General features: G+C 38.5%; 1 protein-coding gene across 3 annotated transcripts in view; it reads right to left on the bottom strand.

The window, feature by feature from the left end:
• Nucleotides 1–17,193, bottom strand: part of POMP (proteasome maturation protein) — a 43,920-nt gene extending 26,727 nt beyond the window's left edge. For 2 of the 3 annotated variants that reach the window (XM_049647401.1, XM_049647398.1), the window contains exons 1-5: nucleotides 17,149–17,193; nucleotides 16,517–16,614; nucleotides 14,065–14,125; nucleotides 11,127–11,228; nucleotides 7,290–7,383 (exon numbers count right to left, since the gene is read on the bottom strand). In XM_049647401.1, coding sequence (XP_049503358.1) covers nucleotides 7,290–7,383; nucleotides 11,127–11,228; nucleotides 14,065–14,125; nucleotides 16,517–16,614; nucleotides 17,149–17,178 — 385 coding nt within the window. In that variant the 5' untranslated portion in view covers nucleotides 17,179–17,193. Of the gene's footprint in view, nucleotides 1–2,761; nucleotides 3,651–7,289; nucleotides 7,384–11,126; nucleotides 11,229–14,064; nucleotides 14,126–16,516; nucleotides 16,615–17,148 lie in introns of those variants that run through there. The other variant, XM_049647402.1, reaches the window with a different exon arrangement.
• Between the last annotated feature and the right edge of the window lie 717 nt (nucleotides 17,194–17,910).

The raw sequence follows: 17,910 nt of genomic DNA, 5'->3' as shown, positions 1-17,910 counted from the left end.
TCTGCGACCTCTATTCTGTCACAGAGATGAACAACATAGACTCTTCCTGTCTCCACTAGTTCAAGACGCTAAAGAAAAGCAAAATGACAAAGTACGACTGGCAAAGCAGGTCTACTGGCTCCAGAAATAAACTCAAGATCTGAAAGCAAACTCTAAGTTTTCTAAACTTGATTTATCTTTAAAAGAGGGGCGCCAGTTGGTTAAGCATCAGACTTCGGCTCAGGTCATGATCTCATGGTTCCTGAGTTCAAGCCCCGCATCGGGCCCTGTGCTGACAGCTCGGAGCCAGGATCCTGCTTCAGATTCTGTCTCTATCTCTCTGCCCCTCCCCTGCTCGTGCTCTCTTGCTCTCTCTCTAATATAAAACATTATACATATACACATATATATACATATTATATACATACATATGTATATATATGTATACATATATATATATGTACATACACGTATATATATATTAAAGTCCCTTTTACTTTTTCCAATCAAAAAAAAAACTGCTGAAATTCAATTCAAAAACTAACAGTATATTCTTATTCTTTAACATAAGGATCTATAATAAAACAAACTAAACATATACATTCTTAAACATTCATTGTACATGAAGGAATCTAAATTTGTTTTTGAAATCATGAGCTAAACAGGTCAAAAAAGTGTCACAACATTCTTAGTTTTGCTTTATTCAAATAGCAAGTCAAAATTTAGTTAATATATAGATTTTAGGTGCTTGATAAAAAAAATTTAATCGATGGTAAATTTCAGCGGAAGATGATACACAACACAGTCTGTTTTTTTTTTTTTAATTTTTTTTTTTTTAATGTTTATTTATTTTTGAGACAGAGAGAGACAGAGCATGAACAGGGGAGGGTCAGAGAGAGGGAGACACAGAATCCGAAACAGGCTCCAGGTTCTGAGCTGTCAGCACAGAGCCCGACGTGGGGCTCGAACTCACGGACTGTGAGATTGTGACCTGAGCCGAAGTCAGCTGCTCAACCGACTGAGCCACCCAGGCGCCCCCAGTCTGTTTTTCAAAACTTCATCATCTATTTGTTCAGATCACCTTTTACATTCTTGCATGTCTGCGTTTGAAGGAGTAACGAAACACAGGCGAGCACTGGGTTGTACAGTGGTCGTGTGTACTCCTGAAAGAGGGATAACACTGCAAAGGGCACAGTTAAGGAAACATGGTACACCTATCAGCTGTATTTTGCACAGAGGGTAGGAAAGAGCCATCCCGTGGCGTGTATGCCAAATAGTGCTTAATTTTTTGCCAACCGCCCCCAACACTTCCAGACAATAAAACCCACAAATTCCTTTAACCTCATATATATTGAGAGGCTTAATAAAGAATTAGATTGCACCTCGTTAGGCATGCTTCCATCTTTTAATGTGAATTTTATCATTTTAATGTGAATAAAATGAATTTCAATTAGCCACCAACCTATGAAGTTCCTCTTGAACCCAAAGATAGTTCACAAGCAAAAAAAAAAAAAAAAAAAAAAAAAAAAAAGACCAGGAAAATACTAAACTAATTCTTCAATAAAGTCACAGCCTCTGAAAGAAAAAATGCCTAATTAGAGTTGGACACCTAGACAGGCAACTCAGACAGCCCTGCAATGGACTCTAATGCAGGAACCCAAATAATTCAACTCCAAGCACATAGTAAAGATTGCAGGAATTAAGAAATGGCAAGCTTTTCAGCAGTGAGGTAGGCCAGAAGAATTAACCAATTAATGCCAATGACTCTTGCTAATACAAAGGCAAAAGTGAACATAGAGGAAAGCAAGCATACAAATCAAAGGTTCTCAAGCCTGGAGAGCTTTTCAAAAGTACATTTCCTAGGATCCATTCTGGTCTTATTGGAATTTCTGAGATTCAGACCCAGTACCAAAATTCCTTCACAAGATCCCCAGGTGATTTTTTGTGTATCCAGCAATCAGGATCACTGGTATTCTTTACAAAGAAGGTGAAAGAGGAAAAGGAGAGAGAGGGGAAGTGAAAAGACCTTCAGAAAGTATTCCCATTTGTTTAAAGCATCAGCTTTCCATTTAAACTATGCTCATTAATTTCATAGTACCCTCTCCTGGTCGGGAAGGGTATGTAGTATTCTTAGAACTACGGTAAAGAAGAAATTTCCCATTTTCTTAGTTGAAAGAATATATCTAGAAGCAATTAGTGAACCTTCATTAATTCTGTATTTTCTCATAATTTAAGTGTAAAATGGTTTGGCAAATATTGTGGTAGCAAAGGTGTTTCTAAACCTAACCTCAACAGTCAGGAGTAATTTTAGAGGTTTGTTGTTGTTGTTTAATGTTTATTTTATTTGAGAAAGAGCATGCAAGCAGGGGAGGGGCAGAGTGAGAAGGGGAGAGAGGATCTAAAGTGGGTTCCGCGTTGACAGCAGCCAGCCCAATGTGGGGCTCAAACTCATGAACCGTGAGATTATGACCTAAGCTGAAGTCAGACACTCAACTGACTAAGCCACCCAGGCACCCCAAGAGCAATTTTAAAAAATGTGTCATCTGCTTTATTTCAAGGTTTGTCATCGCTGACACTACTGACATATTGAACCAAATGATTTGGGATATTGCAGGGAGCAAACTCTGAATATAAGCAGTTTTACAATATTCAGTAATAACTTTTTTTGTGACATAGAAGGCTACTGTTTCAATATAAATTATGAGTTTTTAAAATCATCTTCATTTGGTACTTTTATTATCAAAATATATTTCTTATTAGTGAAAGATGACTCATTTACTAATTAAATCTAAAATTCTTTAATTTTTGTATACCAAGTTCATAAAGAATACCTCATAAGAAAGAACAACCATAGCGAAGGTTTATTTTTAAATAAATTATTATGGGATTTGTTCATGGATACATAGTATGTGTGTACATGAATATTCTGATTATTTTTCAATTTAAGCATCTTGTGATATATAAGTCTATGTGGTACAACAGTTTAATCAGCATATCCTGGTTGCTTTATTTAATTTTTCACGTTAAACACAAGACCGAAATCAAAACCTTTGAACTTGTACTTTTCAACCTCAAAGAATAGCTATAATTCTAAAATAGCATCAATACAGCCAATATTATTCTTCTGAATATTAATGAGCTATACTGAAACAAGGTAAAATATAAATACCTTGCTTTGTACTTAATTTGAAGTGTTGCCACTAAAATCAATTACAGATGTTTATTCTGAAAGACATTACTATGAAGGTTGCAGACTATAATGCTGATAATGGTTTCAGAACCAAATTTATGGAATACCCAAACAACAGGTTGCACTGTAGACCTGTAGACAGTTTTAAAATACTCATTAGCAACATTTTTTTAAAGACATAGAAGGCTACTGTTTTCATATAAATTGGGAGTTTTAAAATCATCTCCCTTTAGTGCTTTCAACTGTCACATGGCAATAAACCAAAGACCCAAATAATTTCAAATGATCACAGATACTATTTAGGCAAGAATTCTCAGATGTCAGTACTTTTAATGTCGTGTACATCAAATTATAGTAAAAAGAGGACTATAAACAAGATGCAGCCCCTCTATTTTCATGCACAGCACAAGAGATTACAGTAAACCCAGTTTATATTCCACCATCAAGTGTGGCTCTCCCATTAGTTCACTTTGTGACGGGTCTGAAAACAAACAAAAACAAACATATTAAAGATTCTCAGAAAAAGATAAATTCAATGATTCCACTCACATGAAAATCTAGAACAGGCAAAACTAACATGAAAGAAGACAGATGAGCAGTTGCCTGGGGCCAAAGGTGAGGGACTGACCGCAAAAGGAGCAAGCAAACTTTCTGGGGTGATAAACATTTTATATCTTGACTGGGGGACACTTACACAGCAGTACACATTTGCTAAAATTCACAGAATATACACTTAAAATGAGAGCATTCTATTGTATGTCAATTATACCTCAATACAGTTGACTGTAAAACAAACAAACAAACAAAAACAACAACAACAGACTGAAAACGTTCTTCTTTTTCAAAGCTCTGAAGTTTTCCAGAGGCTTCCCAGAAACAATCTCTAATCAAGAAATTGAGCAGTCTCTTAATCTAGTTTGCAAAAACGCTTTATTTCTATTGCTTTGTACTTACATACACAAACATAAATCAGAATCCTAGACCAACAAAATTTTTATTTTTTAAATTTTTTTTTTTTCAACGTTTTTTATTTATTTTTGGGACAGAGAGAGACAGAGCATGAACGGGGGAGGGGCAGAGAGAGAGGGAGACACAGAATCGGAAATAGGCTCCAGGCTCCGAGCCATCAGCCCAGAGCCTGACGCGGGGCTCGAACTCACGGACCGCGAGATCGTGACCTGGCTGAAGCCGGACGCTTAACCGACTGCGCCACCCAGGCGCCCCAACAAAATTTTTAAAATCTTCACTCATTTTTAGAGATGAGTCAGACAAAAGACTTATTTTAACCATACAATACACCTAGAAGAGCTTTTAAAATTAATACTAACAGTAAGTTGCAAAATAACAAAGCCTTTTTCCATTTCTGTCCCCTACTCCACAAACAGGATAAAAAAAACCCAATGAACTAGACCGTAAAATCAGTTTGTAAAAATAAATAACCACCCACATTAAAATAATGATTACAGGTCTGGATGTTTCCTCGCTGGATCTCCTAAGAGACTAGAGGTTACTGTGTCACATCGGTTCGGTCATCTATATACTCTCTGCACTCATCGCACCATAAAGCAGCCTTAACAACAACTGACGCTGCTGTAATTATTAATAACAGAGTAAACTGCCATGTATGTAACAGGCATTCAAAATCTAAACTTATAAAAAAAAATGCCTGCACATGAGTACAAAGGATAGGCAAAGATGTTTGCCTACAGCACTGTTTCACGTGAGTAAGTGAAAAAAAGATAAGCAACCATCAATAAATGCACTGAGGTATCACGCATACCGTTAAGATAGACCCAGTATACCTGTTGTGTTAAAAAAACAAAACAAAACACTAAGCAATGCCAAATATTTCTGGTTATATCTGTAATAACTGTATGAAGACATACAGGAAAAAGTCTGGAAGGAAATACACTAAATATAAATAGCAAGTAAATGAAGAATAACAGAGAAATGGGTTTGGGGGTAATCATGGAGGACTTGAGTTTCAGCTGTAATGTTTTAAATTGTTAAAGAATACGTTAATTTGTATAATGACAACTTTCTTTTAAACCGTTTTAAGCTTTGAGTTTAATAAAGTACATGCTTATTAAATAAGTCACTTCCACCAGAAAACAGCACGCCACATAAGCAGGGCGATGGCCTGTGACTCCAACGCCTGCTGTGAGACCATGAGGGAGGACTGAGCCTCTCCACAGGCTGTTTAACCACCGTCCAGTGAGGGAACCAGAGTAAACAGAAATCCCTTTCAACATTAAAAGTCTTGTTTTGACTTTACTACTGCCCTCCTCATATTCCCTTCCCTTCCTCGTAAAATGTGCAGAATTTTCTTGGCCAAGTACTCCCTGATGAGCAAGCAAAACTTCATCACTTCCAACACTGAACTCAAAACCCTCCAGTCACATAGGTCTTCTTAACACACTCTTATGTGTGTTGAGACAATTCTCCATGCGTCTCTCATGCTTCTGTAAGCCTTGGATACACTTCCTGCCTTTGTTCTAGGCTCTCTGTCCAAAGTTGTTACTAAAGTGAACAGACTAAGAAGAAGACAAAGATCGTGTCTCCTCTGGAGCACAGAACAGGAAGCCTTACTGCCCATTGTAAAAGATTCAGATGCCCTTACCTGGGGGTTCCTCTACCTGTAATAAAATACATAACATATGCAGCATCACCTGACCTTCTTCTGGCTGCTCCGTGGGAGCTGGGGCTCAGGGAACCAACCAGAAAGCTGACACTCCAGCTACTACTACTGCTCGTAGTAATAAACTGTGGTCTCTAGGAATCTTGTCTTCTGCCCGGATTCATGAAACCATGGCAGGCTAACCTGTTAGCTTCTAGACAGGACAACATCAGAGTTCTTCAGCTGTTCTCTCAGGTTACAGACCCTGAACACACTGCTTCTACCTCTACTGTATCAACTAATTCACACATCTTCTAGGAATCAGGTTATGTGTCATATTCCCAAAAGTGCCTCTCTCTCCTACTCAACAACAAACTATACCCCTATCCCTTTTTATTCCTAGAATTTATCACAATTTGCAATTATATGTCTGTGTTTAACTGTTGAACGTTTACCTCCTGCCTTAGAAAGCACCGTTTGTTTTTTTACCATTGTAGATTCAGACCCTAGCTCAGTGCCTGATACATAGTAAATATATAACTGAGTAAATGCTCAATAAGCATCTCTCACTTTCTTTACACAAACTTACAGGAGGTGATTTTTAAGGAAATGTGTTCTTATAACTAATTTAAAATGCAAGATAGAAACATACAGACATGAACTATCACCTTGCTAATTTAAAATGAGGTGTAAGTTCAATGTAAAAAGCTTAGGGATTCCAGGTTTTCCTGCATTCAAAAAGTTCCCTCAGGAAAGATTCTCGAAGGGCAGGCTCACTAGACTTCTGTTGTGTCCACAGCATTTCCTCACCGGACATTAGCAGCCAAGCAAAACTAGTATAATTTAATCCTGTTGGGTTTTTTCTGTTTCTCCTGAACCGCCGGGGCAAAACGAGAAGAAACAACACTAGACAGAATTATATTTGTTTATCTTCCTCAGAAGCAAAAAAATAGGGGATGCTGCATGTATTGTTCTTACTTAAAAGTCATTTATCTCATACATGATACAATTATCCAAGGAATTTTGTTAAAAATGACAGATTCTTCTTTCCTATTCACCACCTATAGTAGCACAAAAATTCTTTGGGGGTGGGAGGCAATTTTTAAGGAAAAATTCTCTTATTTTTTCTAGTTCTTTTAAAAACTAGTCGTGTCCCACAAATATTTTAAATACTGAAACAACAATCATTGTTCAAGCTACCCTAACAATACTATGTTAGACTCACACATTAGTCTATGTCTGCAGGACATGAAATGAAAGACTATCATTAGTTGATTGGCAGTAACTATAACCTTGACACTCCACAAAGAACTTTCACCTTTAAAAACCAGTTAAAGAACAGTTATTACCATTAAATTTTGTCTCATTGCAATGAATAAACACAAGTGAATCCAATGAGCTGTAAGGGCCATATGGATGAGGACAGGACGCTGTGGGTTTTGTTTGCTACCATTGCCTTGTACATTATTAGGGCTCCATAAAAAGGTGCTGAATGACACTTACCATTAAGAATATCTTCAAATCCAATAGTCTCATCATTACCCCTCAAAATATCCAGTGAAAGGTTTGAGCTTGGAAGAAATGGAAGACGCTGAACCTTCAGGAAAAATATGAAAGGGCAAGATTAGAGAAAACCAAAGGGGGGGGGGGACAATAAATAATCTAACTTCTTGCTCTTCATTCTTTATTTGTAAAATTCACAAAACTAAATAAACAGTTTAACCAGTGGGGGGAAAAAACCAAACAGCAGTTCATATTTTACACCCAAACCAAATTTTTTAAAATTCCTCAAAACTTTACTCAAAATATGTAAAGACCCTGAAAATTAGAGTTTTTATTAACACTTAATAATCCCATCAGGTTTGCACATATTTTGGGGCTTTGCTTCTGTCATACACATGACGACGTGCAAAAATCCCAGAGCCTAACGCCATAATCTAGTTCCAAATAAAGGTGGGATGATCAAACTCCTGAAGAAATTCCAGCTTAGTAAGAGTACTACTCTACTTAGCAAACTGATGACTTCACTCTGTATGTTGTTTCATATTGCTCATAGTAAAAATATAAGTTATGGCCCTTTAAAACAGTACTGGTAACCAGAAAGGAAGGTCAAAGTCACTTGTGAGGTCTTTGAAAAACACAGTAACATCAGGCACTGGGGTGGCTGAGTAGGCTAAGCCCCCCGCTCTTGATTTTGGCTCAGATCATAATCTCACGGTTCATGAGTTCGAGCCCCACATTGGGCTCCATGCTGGCAGTGCAGAGCCTGCTTGGATTCTCCCTCCCTCCCTCTCCCACTCTCGCTCTCAAAATAAATGAATGAACTTTAAAACAAAACAAAACAAAACAAACCACAATACCATTCTGAACTAGCAGTATCTACTTTTTTCAAGTACCGTATTTTTTTTAACTTTTTTTTTTTTAAGGTTTATTTATTTTGAGACAGAGAGAGAGCAGGAGAAGGGCAGAGAGAGAGCGAGAGACAGAGAATCCCAAGCAGGCTCCGTGCTGTCAGCACAGAGCCTGACACAGGGCTTGAACTCACAAACCGTGCAATCGTGACCTGAGCTGAAATCAAGAGTCGAATGCTTAACCGACTGAGCCACCCAGGCGCCCCTTCAAGTAAAGTATCAAGCATAGGATCTGCACCCTGGTTTGTAAGCGTAGCAGGGAAAGCACGGGTTGTAGAGCCAGTGGTATCTGGATCCAGACTGTTTTAGGACTCACCATTACTTTGGCTTCGTAGAAGTACCTGCTCTGTCTCACTCTCGGTTTCCTCATCTGGGAAACAGGATTCTATCACCTTCCTCTCAAACTGGCGGAACGGTGTGGTGTAAAATATGTATATAGTATAGTCGTTGGCACATACTTGGTATTCGATGAACTTTTATATAAGCAAACCAAATTTTCAAGTTTTGTGTTCTCTGTTAGTCGTAAGATTAGTTTGGATATTAACACAAGAATACCAAGAGTGATGGTCCGTGACCATACGATACCAATATTTTAAAGTAATCATGACTTTGAAATCTCAGGGCGTTAAGATTATCTCCCCCAAGAAAATATAACCTACTAAAACTATTTTTAATTACTAATGGCTTATAGAATTTAGGATGAAAAAATCTCTAGGTTGACAAATGTATGTATGTATGTATTTTTTGTTTGTTTGTTTTTGTTTTTTAAAGGAAAGTAGGGAAGACAGAGGAAGAGACAAAAATGGACCTGTAAGTTAAATCAGAGAGTAAGGGGTCTGGTAGGTACAGTTTGATCAGACACAGTCCTGAGAAAGCACCAAAAGCAGGAAGGAGCAGGCAGTTGTTACATATCCCAGTAAGCAAGAACCCCAACAGCACAAGGATAAGGGAAAAAGGCGGGGCGGGGGACAGAACTCTGGACGACGATTTTTGGATTAAATGGAATTAAAAGTTTAGGCCCAAAATATGAGCAATATGTAACTGGAATCTGAGTAGCAGGAAAATAAAAGGGAAACGAACAATTCTGTGCCAAACATATGTTGTATTTAATCTTCAGAGTTACCCTAATAACCTGACAGTGTTGTTCCTGTTAACTCCATTTCACATTAAAAACAAACACAAGATCTGGGGCTCAGAAAGGTCTCTAACTTGTTTAAGTTCTTAAGACTGGTAGGCAGTGGAGCCAAGATTCACATCCAGGTTACTGTTAGAGCCACACATGCTCTTTCGGAGCTTGATCCTTGGAAAAAAGTTCTAAAACAGCTTCCAGGACGACTCAGCCAACACAGTTGCTGGCATTAACAGAATTTATTGAAAAAGACACAGTAGTAAGAAGAACACGTGCAAAAGCCAAAAGGCCAGAAAAAAAACTAGGACGCTGAAAGTAGTTTCAGGAGGCTACGAAGTACACTGAAGAACAAGGAGAGGCCAGTTCAGGAGCACAGCCACGTTACAGAGTCAGAGTATGATTCTGAGGGCAAAGTGAGGGGAGTGCCACGATCAACTCTGTATTTTACAAAAATTACGTGGCTACAGCATGTACAATGGACTTGAGGGCAGCAGGGGTGGGTGTCGTCGCACTGATCCAGACGAAGCACAGTAGGGGATCAAAAGCAATGCAGAAGCGATGGTGTCAACATGTAATTGACTGGACGGTGGGAGGCAGGGTGGCGGGTGGGGACAGGTGCCGCTTGAGATAACCAAGGTTAATGCTGCAATCTCTGCCTTAGGTGGCAACCTAGTCACACGTGACACAGAGTATGTGCGGCATAAGCAGTTCTTCTGTACTCACACATGTGAAATGTGAAGTGCCCGTGGGACTTACAACTGGAGAAGCCTACAGGTTTACAGCTCATGAGAATTAAAACTTGGGAGTCATCAACATATACGTGATACCTAAAGTCACAGGAATAGGTAGGAAATAACAGGATGAGAAGAGGACTGGAGACGGGAACTAACAAACCCGGTATTGCAAGATGCAGAAGAAAAAAGCAAAAGGAACCTACACAGAAATACCTGAGAAGGCGATTTCAGACAGGAAGGAGTATCAGGAAAAGTGTGGTGTCCTAAAAGCCAGGGGAAGAAGGAAGGAGTCATCGGTATTACACACCACAGGGAGACCAAGCAAAAGGAGGGTATCCAGACGTCCACACTGTTCAGGAGCAGTTTCACTGGTGATGGAAGCCAGGAAACGGTGGGTTGAGTGGACAAGAGGCAAAGGCACATACGCAGCAAACAGAGGCAAGTCTAAGACACTAACCTGGCAAAAGCACATTTAGTGAGCGAGAAGTTGCTATAAAGGGACTGATACAACATTTGGGTTGTTTTTAAAGACAGAAAAGGTCGGGATGCACATAAACACTGCTGAGGAGTCTGAGCAAGTAGACGGAGAGGATGAAGACATCAGCTACAGAAAGGATCCACGAAAAGGGAATTCTCTGACGTGGTGTGAGAGGGCAGAACCTAGAACACAGGTCGAGGACAGTTCTTACACCTGGAAGGACATTTCTGAAGATCTTATTCTTTAGCAACAGGGGTGCCCAGCTATATGCAAACTGCCTGCCACGCACCACACGTGGATATTTCTAGAGGCATTTCAAATTCAATGTAACCCTCCAAAAAGAAAAACATGAAAGCAGATGCAGGTAAGTTTTGGCACTGAGCTCTTAAATTTGAAGTCTTCCGTTTAATGTCTTCTTTTTTTTTCTGTATAAAGTAGGACTCGGGGTCCTATCCTAAAAGGGGACAAAGTAGAATAGGCTGTAGAGAAGAGAAGGTAAGGTTTATAGGGCTATGACTAGGGAAGAGTCCTTCCGGTCCATAGCGACACGCAGGTGGAATGTATCATAGCTGACATGCACAAACTCACCTGCTGCACTGCCTTGAATTCCATTTGTAATTTGAGTGGAGCAAACAGACCCTGGATGTTTCTCAGTGTGGAAAAATTCATTTTATCTTGGTTGAGCTGGAACTACACGGGACAACAATGGAAGTTGAAAGGTTACACTCAACACTCTGCTTTCAAAACTTCATTGATACATGTATAACACAACACTTAGACAAAGCATTTTACTATCCATAACTGAAATAAAAACAAAACACTTTTGTCAATAAAATAAAGTTTAGAGTACGTACGTCTGTTTTATCCAGCATGCAGGTATAGGGTACTTCACTAACGTAAAATTACCCCTAAAACTTGGGATTTACAAAACTTTAGATAAAGAATGTTTTTCACACTGCAAAAATACATTTACAAAACATGTCAGTGCTTTTGATTAGAATTACCGCAAAACTGGTAAAACACAGAAAGGTATAAATAACCTGAGATCCAGAAATAGTTACATACAAGTGACAAAAATGGTGAATTTCTCAGTATGAAAATATACAATTCAAAGGATTTCACAAAAGAAATAATCACACCCATTATACCACCCTGTTAACTAGGCTATAATGTTTAAACTCCACTCTTTGGAGTATAGATTCCTGGGGGGTAGGGATCCGAAACTCTAAAGTCTGTCCAGTTTGCACTGGGTGCTAATTAGGAATTTTTTTTTTCTGGAATCATATTTTTACTAAACATTGATATTACTTGTAAAAAACTTTTACAATTTAATGTACTCCAGGCAAAATGAATCAACTCCATTCATGGATTCTAATCATACAGTTTCCTAAAATGGCTCTTAGGGGTAGCGGATATGATTTGCAGACAGACTGCTACAAAGGTCTGTGTAAGTTAACTATAGTAAGGTAAAGTGACCTGTGTGATCATTTTTTATTATACTACATTCTCTTGATAAGATTTTAAGTCATGGCAGGGGCAGGCTAAGGAATTTTAATCAAATACTTACTGAGAGATTAGTGCCCACTGAGACACAACCTGGGGCCATATACATGAAGTCTAAAGGATATTAAGCAATATGGTTTTTAACTACTGTAGCTGGAGTGCAAAATTTTAACAGACGGTCCTTAGAGAAAATATGCAACATTTCATTATGGGTATATAATCTGAAGTTCTCACTGAAGGGTTTCCTTTAAATACTGAATTAAGTAAATACAGTTTTATGTAAAAGATTCAATTTTATAAACTTTGACGAATGTATCCACCTTATGATATGCTGTCAAACTGCAATTATCAGTCAACATATACTTAACCACTAACAACACATGCAAAATTAGAATTAGGCTCCGTGGCAAAGTATGACAACCAGTCTACCACGGAGAAGGTTGTACGATCGAACTGGGAAAACATCACATACAGATCAGGACTTCTCAACCCCTGGAGCTACTGACATCTTGGGCTACATAATTATCTGTCGTGGTGCACGGGGACAGTCCTGTACACTGTAAGAGGTTTAGCAGCATCCCTGGCCTCCGTCCAACTGACGCCACTACCGAAGATCCTTCTTCCCCAACCACTTGTGACAATTAGACCTTTTCAAACGTCCCCTGGAGGAGGCAAAATCATTCCTAGTTGAGAACCACTGGTATGAATAACGATGGCCATCTTCCCTATCGTTACTATAGCTCCCAATCATGGAGAGCTACTTTAAGTCAGCATGTGCCAAGTCATGGGCTATTACTAACTCCATTATACAGATGAAGAAACTAAGACTTAAAGAGAAATTAAGAAACTTGCCCAAGTTCACTTAGCTGCTAAGTATGGTACCAAGAATTCAAACCTAGATAGTTCAATTACACAACCTGTGCTGAAGGATTTATAACAGAAAGTGCCAGAGAATTTCAAGAGACTCCCACTACCTGGCTAAGTGATTAAGGAGACTACACAGAGGTGGCAGATAGAAGCTGAGTCTCAAAACAACTGTATGATTTTTTAACTCTTCATCTGGGCCAGTCTCACTCAGATTTGTCCAAGTTTCTCTTAACATGTATTGCCCAGAAGTGAACCAATATTCCAAATAATACTTGGGAAAGTGAGACTGTCTCCTCCCTTGATCTGAGTGAGCCCCATCTTATTAATAATAACATTGCACCATCTTCCTGAAGTAATAAGACACCTCTTTATTCTTGCTCTGAACGTGTGTTTAGAAACCCTGTAAGCTGCCTTACAACATCCATCCAGGCTATACCTGCTTTGGGAGTGACTGATCTAAAACTATTCAAATGTCTGCTCTCTGAAGCCTTCCACTAGCCATATGCACAAGTGGTCGCTCCGTCTTCGTCCTCTATAGCATTTTATATAGCCCCTATTCACTGCCTGTCCTCCCGTTAAATTCTCAGCCCCTCCAGGATGGGGATTATGTCATATTCATCTATGTACCTACTATACCACATAAGAGGATATGTCCCTCAGTACCTTGGAGGTGCAGGGCTTGAGAAAGAGGTCAAGGCTAGAGATGAGGATTTGGAGATCGATAGCAAAAATGGCAGAGGAAAAATATGAAAGAAAACAGGATCATCAAATGAGGAAATATTATGAGAGGAATGGTGGATTGGCTGTCAGAAATGTCCATAAAGGGGCACCTGGCTCAGCTGGTAGAGCATGCGACTCTTAATCTCAGGGTCATGAGTTCAAGCCCCAGGCTGGGCGTGGAGCCTAGTTAAAATTTAAAAAAGAAAAAAAAGAAACATCCATAAAAAAGACAAAAGAAGGAATGTGTAGAGCTTTAGTGAAGCAGTATAATGATAATTTGAAGCCTACTCTACAAGGATACTGAAAATAAGTCCTCATATTCTTCATGGTCAAATGCTCAAAATCAAAAATGTCCTAATAAATGAAACCACGTAAGTATTACTAAAACTATTCTTCTACTAGAGAAGAAAAGTAAAAATACAAGTAACATACTTACATTTTTTTCTGATAATTCAAGAGGATGACTAGGCAAAAGTTCATTTTTCACACAAGGCAGGCTGAAAATAAACATTTAAGAGGTAGATGATAAATCACTCAATCCCTAAAGCTCAAAATCACATCTATCAATACGTTTATCTATAAGAGAATGCCACAAGGGACTTTTGGGGGACGATGACACTCTGCGTCCTGACTGTGACAGTGGTTACAGAAACTGATACATGTGTTAAAATTCATATAACTATGAATTGTAACATAATGAATTATAACGAGTTATGTAACATTAAGAGGAAAAAAGTCAAATCTACTATATAACTATTTTAAAATGTACCAATTATAGATACTAGTAGTCAATTAACTAGGGAGAGCCCTTCAAAAAACAGTGTTTGAACGATGCCCTATTATCTAGAAGAAATTTAATAAAGTATGTTTAAAACTACTATTATTTGATGACGTGCTTCCTTTACTATACAAAATATCTACACCCCTTCTGTTTAGGTCCAATACATATTCAATATTTAACGTATCTTTAATAATACATGTTGAACAATGTGTTTCACATTTACTGAACACCTAGTATGTAAGGTCACACGCTGCTAGAACCAGACCACTGGTCTTTATCACTCTAGATATATAAAGATAACTATTCTTATTGCCAAAACAGGATTTGAAAGCTGAAAGAAGCCACAGAAATCCTGCAACAACCATTTATTGAATACTGTCTTTGTACAGAAGTATCCTACAAGTGGAATTTGAAAATGGTTCTGTCCACAGCAATCTTATAGTCTAACCAGGAAGAAAAAGGAGCATTTTATGTGAAAATAAATAAATAACAAATCATCAGAACTTGGTTACTGACTGGCTCGTGAATTTGATTACATTATGCCATAAATCAAATGATATTCTCTAATTCCAAAGACTATAAACTGCATCTTTCACTATAAAATGGAAAGACAATAATAACAAGGCATCCTATCTGTCCCCAGACACCAGTATTAGAACAACATTCTGTTATAGCAAGACCTAAATATCTTAAAGTTACATATAGAATTCAAAATTCAGATGCTACTCTTATTGGATTAAGCAGAAAGGCAACCTGCCAAGAAGTACTAGAAATCGAGACCTAAACATATAGAAACATGGAAGAAATCAAGGGTACAACTGTGCACTGAGGGTAGAGAAGAAAAATAACAACGGCTAACACTTACTGGGAACTTACTAATGTCAGGGACTGTTCTATTTTTCATGTACTAACTCATTTATTCCTCAAAATAAGATTTATACTATTAACAGCCCTATTTCACATATAAAGACTCTGAGAAATAGAGCAATTAAGTAACCTGCTCAAAATCATACATCTAGTAAAGAGCGGATCAAAACCCAGGCGGCCTAGTCCAGAGTTAATGCTGTATCTGCTGTGTTCTAGTGTCTCCCAGAGAATTACTCCAGTAGGAAATAAGATAAGGACACAATGGCTTTCCAAGTTAGCAGTAGCAAAAAGGAGAATCCTAGCAAATCATGCTCCTGGGTGACAGCTCCTAGAAGGAGGCCCTAACCTGGGAACCCACTACCGTTAAAACATTTCTTCATTACAGAAAACATCCACTGAATGGATAAAGAAGATGTGGTACACAAACACACACACTCACACACACACTGGAGTATTACTCGGCAATCAAAAAGAATGAAATCTGGCCATGGATCACTAGTGATGGAACTAGGGGGTATTACAGTAAGCAAAGTCAGTCAGAGAGAGATAAATATCACAGGACTTCACTTATATGAGGACTCTAAGATACAAAACAGATGAACACAAGGGAAGGGAAGCAAAAATAATATAAAAACAGGGAGGGGGACAAAACATAAGAGACTCTTATTTTTTTTTTTTTTAACATTTATTTATTTTTGAGACAGAGAGAGATAGAGCATGAACGGGGGAGGGTCAGAGAGAGAGGGAGACACAGAATCTGAAACAGGCCCCAGGCTCTGAGCTGTCAGCACAGAGCCCGACGTGGGGCTCGAACTCATGAACTGCAAGATCGTGCCCTGAGCTGAAGTCGGACGCTTAGCTGACTGAGCCACCCAGGCGCCCCAAGAGACTCTTAAATATGGAGAACAAACAGAGGGTTACTGGAGAGGTTGTGGGAGGGGGGATGGGCTAAATGGGAAGGGGCATTAAGGAATCTACTCCTGAAATCACTGTTGCACTATATGCTAGCTAACTTGGATATAAATTAAAGAAGTAAATTAAATAAAAATTAAAGAAAAACAAAAAACATCCATGCCCACACTCACCCAGTCTAAGGTATATTACTTGCTATGTCCCAAATTAAATATATATTTATGGCCTATCAAAATATTTAAAGAATACTGTGAAAAAGAATTCACGGAAACATTTTATTACAACAAAGTCAAAGTCACAATCCCGCCCCTCCCCCCCACCCATATACCCTTTTCGAAGAAGATCATGACTTTCAAAAGGTCCACTTGCTGAAAGTTCAGTAACTGGAATACTGTCCTTTAGCTGAGATCCAAGTCCTCTGGCATTCTACAACACAACCAAAAACACCATTAAATACAAAAAACTTTTTAAAACTTACACTGAACATTTATGTAAAAAACTCTGTTTAAGCACTAAACAAAAAAATAAAGTCTCTGCCCTCAAAGAGCCCATAGTCTAGACAATTATGATGAGACTTAGCATTACGGTAGGGTGATTATACATGGTACACTAAATAATATCAAACTTGGGAGTAGATAGGATCCCGGAGTTGATCTCTGAATACTGTCATATTGAAAGGCATTCTCGGACAAAAGAACACGGGTAAAAGAAAGAGACATAGGGGCGCCTGGGTGGCTCAGTCGGTTAAGCGTCCGACTTCCGCTCAGGTCACGATCTCGCGGTATGTGAGTTCGAGCCCTGCATCGGGCTCTGAGCTGACTGCTCAGAGCCTGGAGCCTGCTTCCGATTCTGTGTCTCCCTCTCTCTCTGCCCCTCCCCCGTTCATGCTCTGTCTCTCTCTGTCTCAAAAATAAATAAACGTTTAAAAAAAAAAGAGAGAGACATAAATGAATACGCTACAAGTAGTTTGAGATGACCAGCTAACTCCATGTCTCAGTGAGGCAGAGGTAAAGGCAGGCTGGCAAAATGAAAAAAAGGCTCGAACATGCGAAGAAATTCAGGTTTTATTCTGAAATTGAGAGAGCCTCTGAAGGTTCTGGCATGATCAGAATTACTTTCATCGGAAAGATTCTTCCCCTAGGTTGGAATGATTAGCACAGAATGAAAAAAAGTCGAGGGCAGAATCCTGGAAACCACTATTCCTTAAAAAATACAAAAGCACAAGGAAACGGGGTTAAGAATGAATAGAATGGCTAGAAGAATGAAGTCACAGAAGCTAAGAAAAAAAGGGACATTGAGAAAGTATTTGGTTTCTGAAAGAGGGTACACCCTACGAAAAATAAATCTAATTGGCATAATGTAAACAAAACCGAAGACTCACAGTACATTGGGCACTACTGTATTATCACATCTATGCTATAAAACATTTAATCACATCTATGCTATAAAACATTTAATCAAAAAAATTCAATAACTATATTTAAATATAAAAACCATTTAATAATCAGCAGGTGATTTATTAAACACCCATTATGCGTCAGGTGTTCTGGTAGATGCTGAATGTACACTTTCCCCAGGGTTGAGTCTAATGAAGATAAATCAGACAAGCAAATAAAATGCAATAAATGTTACAACAGGGAACACACAAGAGCTAACTTTTAATCACGTGTTGCTCACATACAATAACCCTGTAATTCTGCAGAAAAATGTACAACAGCTACA

Source organism: Panthera uncia (assembly GCF_023721935.1).
Source record: "Panthera uncia isolate 11264 chromosome A1 unlocalized genomic scaffold, Puncia_PCG_1.0 HiC_scaffold_16, whole genome shotgun sequence".
In the NCBI taxonomy this organism is placed as follows: domain Eukaryota; kingdom Metazoa; phylum Chordata; class Mammalia; order Carnivora; family Felidae; genus Panthera; species Panthera uncia.
This window is presented reverse-complemented; position numbering and strand designations above follow the sequence as displayed.